The sequence below is a fragment of the Myotis lucifugus genome, unplaced genomic scaffold (assembly GCF_000147115.1).
Source record: "Myotis lucifugus unplaced genomic scaffold, Myoluc2.0 scaffold_604, whole genome shotgun sequence".
NCBI classification, from domain to species: Eukaryota; Metazoa; Chordata; class Mammalia; order Chiroptera; family Vespertilionidae; genus Myotis; species Myotis lucifugus.
Window position 1 is genome coordinate 414,978 of NW_005871652.1, and position 6,980 is coordinate 421,957.

At 59.1% G+C, this 6,980-nt stretch overlaps 1 protein-coding gene across 1 annotated transcript in view; it reads right to left on the reverse strand.

The window, feature by feature from the left end:
• The window catches only part of FAM131C (family with sequence similarity 131 member C), a 13,481-nt gene that overhangs the window by 5,127 nt on the left and 1,374 nt on the right, over positions 1-6,980 (reverse strand). Inside the window, exon 2 of the mRNA XM_023745942.1 lies at positions 616-728. Coding sequence (XP_023601710.1) covers positions 616-728 — 113 coding nt within the window. The remainder of the gene's footprint in view (positions 1-615; positions 729-6,980) is intronic.

Below are 6,980 nucleotides of genomic sequence, written 5' to 3' on the forward strand. Positions count from 1 at the left end.
GTTCGAGTTTTGGCTCTGCCCCTTAGCCTGGGCATCCTTAGACTAATAACATCTCAGAACATCAGTTCTTTCATCTGCAAAAAGGGACAATGCCATTTACCCCTCGGCTGTGGGGAAGCATAAATGAGATCATGTGAGCATGTGCCTAGCACAATGCTTTAGCATGTGGTATGTGCTCAAACAACAACAACACAAATGGTAATTCTATCAATTGGTAGGTTCAAGGTCATGACCTCTGGGGCAAGGGCAGAAATTATGCAGCAGGAGGTGAGGCCCCTCGCGAGATCTAAGAATCCTACTCCTTTCGTTCTCCAGTGCAGGGCAGTACAGGCTGCTGAGGTGTCCTGGGCTGGTAACAAAACTTGTTATTTGCAAGGCTGAGTTCATGGGGGTGGGGGTGGGGGAGGAGGGGGGAGAGAGGAAGCCTTCTAAAGCCTGGTCCAGTTCCCGAAGGCCCGGCCGATGCAGACCTCCATCCAGCCGAACAGCAAACCTTCCAGGCCCCGAGCCCACGAGGCCGGGAGGGGAGGAGCTCCCTGTGGGAGCCGCAGGGAACAGCCCAGGGGCCAGGGCGGAGGGGGGGGTGAAGGTGGGGATGACGCATGACCAGCTTACCTTGCCAGTGACATAGTCCGGAATGAGGGTGGGTGGGCGGCTGCAGGGCAGTGGGCTCAGGGGGCCTGTGCCCGCGGGCATAGGGCAATCCTTGTGGACTCCCGTGAACAGATCTGGAAATGAGAGAGACAGGAGTGTTCTCCCGGAAGCCAGGTCAGGCCAGCCCTGGGGGGGCGGGCGTGACTTGATTAGCACCCATCCTCATTTTGTAGAAAACAGACCCAAAGCCACAGCAGCTGGGTCCGGCCTGGTCCCCGCAATGGGAATTACTTGCCCATCTGCTTGTTACTCCATTTTCCCTAATTCTAGCACCACACGCTGGCATTTTTTGGCCCCAAGGAGACCTCCAATTCATGTACCTACTTTCCACTGGCTCCCAGGGCCTCACCTCTCTCCCGGCCCAGCTAAGACTCCTGCAAATCCTATGAGCTCTCCGCCAACGCCGCCCTGGACCCCTCGACCCTCTGCCCTGACCCTGCACCCGCTCTGTGCCCCCTCTACCTCTTACAGGACTCTGCCCGGGGGTCCTCCCACATGTCTCTAATTCCCTGCCAGTCTGCTTCCTGCCAGGTTGCCCACCTCACCCGCCTTTCCTCCTCCCACCTCCCTCCCTGGCACCCACCTCGTGCCCCTGCCGCTGGCTTCTCCCCATTCCTTGCTGAGACCCAGAGCCTTCGAAAAGCATCACCCTTTCTTTTCACCTCGGAGCCCTGCCTGCGTTGTTGCTCACACTGCTTTCCCTCCTGTGACAAAGACCTGTCCCAGCTCCCCCCAGGGCTGGGTCCTGTCCCTGCCCACACCCAGGGCTCTGCTCTCTCTCCTGTGTGGTTGTGTTTCCCGCTCCATCGAACGGGTCCATCCGTGTGGCACCTGCATGATGCCTCCTGCTGGGACTCTGGCCTGCATTCCGACTCCTCTCCCTGCCTCGCCCAGTCCCTCACCACTGGGCCTGCCCCCAGCATCCTAGCAGTCCAAGCGCTCCCATCCTTTAAAGACCTTCTCTGAGCCTCTTCCCTCCAGCTCCTGCCTCCCCCCCACCCCCACCCCCAGGAAGCACTGTGTCCCCTCCCCACGCCAAGCAGCCTCTCATGGGTGGCCAAGAACCTCCATGTGGCCAAGCTCAGCAGTGGCTTCTCACTGGCCTCGAGGGCACCGGGACACAGCCCATCCTTCCCTCTGAGCCGCACCCTCCTCTCGCCTCCCCTCCACCTCCCTGGCTGCTCCTCTCAGTCCTCCTTCCCTGCTCAGCCCCGTGCCTGCCCAGGCTCCATCCTGGGCCCTTCTCGCCTCCTGCCTCCCAGGCCGGCTCAGGGTGTGCGGCTGAGCCCACAGTCACACATCCAGCCCCACCTCTGCTTGAGCTCCTAACAGCATTTCCAGGTCCCGACCTGGATGCCCAAAGGCACCGCAAGCAAACCAGGGCAAATGGGGTCGCAAACCCGCGTTCGTCTTCCTCCACAATTTCCGAAAATGATGCCACCGTCCTCCCAGCTGAACCAACAAAACTCCAGGCGTTGCGTGGAGTCCTGCCCGCCCTGTGCCCTGCCCCCAACCCCTCTAAGCGACCAGCAAGCCCTCTGCTCTCCCACCTCAAGGAGATTTGTCCCTCGTGGGGAGGCACCAGGCAACCCCAGAGACTGGGGAGCGGCTGGACTGAGACTGACACTTGCAGAGGTGTGGACAGGGAGGGGAAGGGGTGGGCCTAGAGCAGAGTGGGGAAGCTTTTCTCTGCCCAGGGCCATTGGGATATTTATAACATCATCCGAGGGTCACACAGAATCATCAGCTTAAACATTAGCTGCCGTATTTGGTCAAACTTTTAATGAACTCACCCCTCAGGCCTTGCTAGGGCCAGGCCAAGTGACCTTACGAGCCTTATACGGCCCCTGGCCTGGCCTAGGAGAGAGTGTGGGTGCTCCAGCCGATGCCCAGATCCTTCTGGATCTCTCTCCCGGTTGTGCATTCACAGCCCTCCCCACCCTCCATGTGCTTTGCTTCCAAGGGGCAGCACCTGTCGCTCTTTCTAGGTGGGCTGCCCTCAGGCAACGGGAGCTGAAAGCATCTGAGAATTGATGTCTTCCCTTCCCCACCCCACCTGAGTGGCCCTTAGCCAGTGACTGGAGGTGCAGATCCCAGCACCTCTGTTTGGGGTCGGGACACTCTGAGCCTAACTGTCATTCCACAGTCCCCTGCGGCCCAGGATGAGGTCACCCCTGCAGGATGACAGACAGCCTTTCCGGCTCCGGTCCTCTGTCCTGCCTCTCAGTCCTTCATGTGTCAGCTGCACTCAGATCCCTGTGCCAGGCTCTGCTCTAGAGGTACCTGCGGAGGCTCCGGTGCCGCACGGCCCGGTTCAAATCCCAGCCCTGCCCTCTACCACCTGTGGGACCTTGAGCACGTGCCTTTGCCTCTCCGAGCCTCTGCTTTCCTCACCTGTAAAATGGGCAGTTGGGGGAGCTTGTTCTAGTTCTTCAGAAATTGTCTACTAGGATGCCAAGCGGGTAACGAGGAGGCACAAGGGCCTGGCATTCTGAAGAAAGCACTGTCGGGGTGGGGAGCACAGACCCCTCTTCAAGGGGGCTCCCCAGGCTCTGCTGCCCCTGCCTCAACCACCCTTCGCACTCTGGCCACCTAATGAAATAAGGGAGGGCTCCCAGACCCCTGCAGAAATTTGGGATGCTTGCAAAGGAGAGGCCAGCCCGGCCAGTGTGGCTCAGTGGTTGAGCGTCAACCTGTGAACCAGGAGGTTACGGTTCAATTCCCAATCAGGGCATATGCCCAGGTTGCAGGCTCAACCCCCAATGGGGGGTGTGCAGGAGGTAGCTGATCAATGATTCTCTCTCATCATTGATGTTTCTCTCTCTCTCTCTCCCTTCCTCTCTGAAATCAATAAAAATATACTTTAAAAAACAAAGGAGAGGCCAGCTTCTCACCCCCCCGCCCCGTTGGATGTCCGCATAACCGGGGAGGGATGGCTGCAGTGGGCTGGGCAGGGCTGACGATGGTAAGAACTTTCTGTGTGTGCATGAGGTCATGATGCAAAATATATCTATTCTTATGGGTTCCAGTCAAAAAGGTTAGAAAGTGACCTGCTTAAGGCTCCAGAGAGCACAAGCCGGGCTGCCAAGTGCCGTTCAAGGTGGCACTGGCTCCAGGCTGCCCTGGGGGAACTTTGAAAGGGGCTGGAATGTTTCGAGGGCCCCTGGCCATCACCTGAGCCACAGACACTGGAGTCAGGAGGGCCGGGCACAGAGGAAGCTGGTAGGTGACGTCAAAGGCCCGGAGGAGACATGACTTGAACAAGGTCATTGGTCAAGGAGGTGGTGGTGACTCGAAGGACTCCTGGCTCCCAGCCCGCCCCCCCAACCTCCCTGGGGCGGGCGCCTCTGCCAAAGCTGCCATCACCCCCTGAGGACTTTGGCCCCATGAGGGCACAGGCTGGTTGCCATGGAGACATCAGGGAATGAACCAGCCCAGGGTGAAATCACAGGCTGCTCATGGCCCAGCTGGGACCACGGCCACGTCACCACCGGCAACTGGAAAAACACAGCATTTCATGGGGGGCGGGGGCTGGGGTTCTGCCTGAGGGGCCCCCAGCCACAGTTCTTGTGGGCACCTCTCTCTCCCAAGGGAGCGGTGGGGGGCACCTCCTTCCTTCCTCAGTCCACACCCTAGTCCCCTGACCTCAAGGTCGGAGGCCCCTTCTCAGGCCTGCTTCCTCCCCTACCTCCCCTGGCCACAGAAGTGATAGGCCTCTGGTTTCCATGGCAACCTGGAGGGGACCATTTTGATCCTTCAAGGAGAGGGGTGTCAGGCAGATGTCTCCTTCAGAAGACAAGCCTCTCCTCCGCTCACTGAGGGTGCTTCCTGCCTCCCCACACCAGCACCCCATCCGTTAGAGCCCAACCACCTGGCCGGTCCCTCCTGATGTCTAAGCTGACCTTCTCCTGCTGCAGAGCTCCCGGCCGGGGCTTCTCTGCTTATTTCTTTGGTGAGTGTGCACCGCCCAGACTCCTCACACCTGCTTCCCAGGCGTCAGCCCCTTTAGCTGCTCTTTGGCACTCTGTGCTCCTGTCCCAGCCCATTAATCACCATGGCTGCCATCCGCCCCCACCACAGAAGGAGGGCGGGAAGGCCCATGGTGAACCCTGCTCTTTCCCAGCAGCCCAGAGAGGGTAAACCTCCTCTCAAAACCACACAGCTACTGAGCCGGTGTCCAAAGCCCCTCCCCGGGCAGCCACCGGCCTCCCTTGGGGTCCAAGCAGCTTAGAGGGGAAGCAGTCCCTCCAGCCAGCCCCTCCCCAGGTGGGTGCCGCCGGGCTGGCATGTGCCAGGCTCTGGCCTTGGCTCTGAAGAGAACACAGTGGGCGAGGCGTTTCGTTCACAGCTCCCGCCCTGGGTTTAAGTCCCAGCTCTTCAGTGCCAGCTCCAGGGCCGTGGGCTTATGACACAGCCCCTGTGAGCCTCAGGGTTCTCATCTGTGAAATGGGAACACTGACTCCTCTGGAAACGGTGAGGATGGGGCACCTGCCAGGGACACACTCTACAAAGGACACCTGCTCTGTCCCTCCCCGCTCCAGACCTCACATCCTCTGTCTGGACCCAGGAACAGATCTCCGTCACCACCCTCTGGTCCTGCCCCCGGGGCTGAAGTTTGCCTTGGGGGCTCTGCAGAGGGAGGCCACCCAAGGTGAGCCCTGGCCTCTCTGCTGGTGAGTCACTGCATGGCAGCAGGCCATCCTCCAGGCTTGGCAGAGGCTCAGCCTCGAGCAGACAGAGTGCCCCCCACCCCCCAGGACAGTTATTTACAGGTCACTAGGGCCACCGTGGTAGCTCTATCCGTGGGCTGGTGCAGCTCAGAGCTGACAAAGGGGGTCCCTTTCCATGCCCAACCAAGGACAGAGAGAGCTAACAGGCTCCTCTCCAGGACCTGCTAGACACCCCAGTTCCTGTCTACTTCCTCTAACACTTATGAGTGCCTACTATGTGCCAGGTACTGGTCCCAGTGCCTGACATGAACCGTAGGACATTAATACCAGTATTATTCCCATGTTAGAGATGAGAACACTGGGATGCACATACCAAGTTAAGTAACTGCTGAGGTCAGGGAACTAGTGTTGGTGGAGCAGGGGTGTGACCTAGGCTGGCTGGCCCCAGTCTGCACCCCTGACCTCCCACTGCTGCCTGGTGCTGAGGGGGGTGGCTGTCCCAGGTGTGGCCTGTACCTGGGGTTTAGGGTTTGACTGGGGCGGTCCCTGCATGAGGCTCCAATCCCTGGCCTGGCTTCAGGCTGCACATCTGGCTCAAGGAAGGACTTGGAGTCAGAGGGCTGCTGTTAGCAGTTGGTGCAGGTGTGGCGACCAGGCGCTGGGGCTCCAAAGCCCATGGAGGCCCGCAGCTGGAGAGGGCAGGAGAGGTGCCAGCCCAGGACTGAGGGCTGGCGGTGTGGTGCAGAGCTAAGGGCCCAGGCTCTGGAGTCAGCCGGTGTGGATTCAAATCCTGCCTCTGCCTCTGCTATTTCTTATATGCAGCCTCTGGGCATGTCACTCAACTCCTCTCTGCTCAGTTTCCCCATCTGTAAAATGGGGACAATGGGGGTATGTACCCCTAAAAAGTGTGTTGGGCCTAAAAGATCCCAACCAGTACTTGGTACGCTGTAAGCACTCAGCATGAGTGACAAGTAGAGGGGTGCATGGGCTCCACTCAGTGGTGTAACCGCCCAGAGCCTCTGGAACGATGGCTGAGGGTCCCCACCCCCTGTCGGAGGACCTGGGCCCCAGTCCTGACGCTGCCTTGAGTGACCTTGGCAGGTGTCCCTACTCCCCCGGCCTCTGAACTGTGCTCAGCTGGTCTGCAGCTCATCAGCAAGTCCCCAGCCTCTGACATGGGGTGGCCAAGTGGTGGGGAAGGGACAGTCACCAAGGAAAACACCAGATCCCAGATCCCCCAACACCCAGAGCCCGCCCAGAGCGGGGGCTTCTGGGGAGACACGGAGAGCCTGTCATTCCTAAAGCACCTTAAACACTCTTCACTCTTAAAACCACCTTCTGACCAGCCAGTGTGGCTCAGTGGTTGAGCATCGACCTATGAACCAGGAGGTCACGGTAGATTCCTGGTTGGGGCTTATGCCCGGGTTTCGGGCTCAATCCCCAGGGTGGGATGTGCAGGAGGCAGCCGATCAATGATTCTCTCTCATCATTGATATTTCTCTCTCTCTCTCCTGCTCCCTTCCTCTCTGAAATCAATAAAAATAAATTTCAAAATTAAAAAAAAAAACACCTTCCCGTTCTGGCCAGGCTATAAAGTGCTGTGCGTGTCGACATTGGATGCCCAGTGTGTGCACCGTGCCTGGCACACAGTAGGTG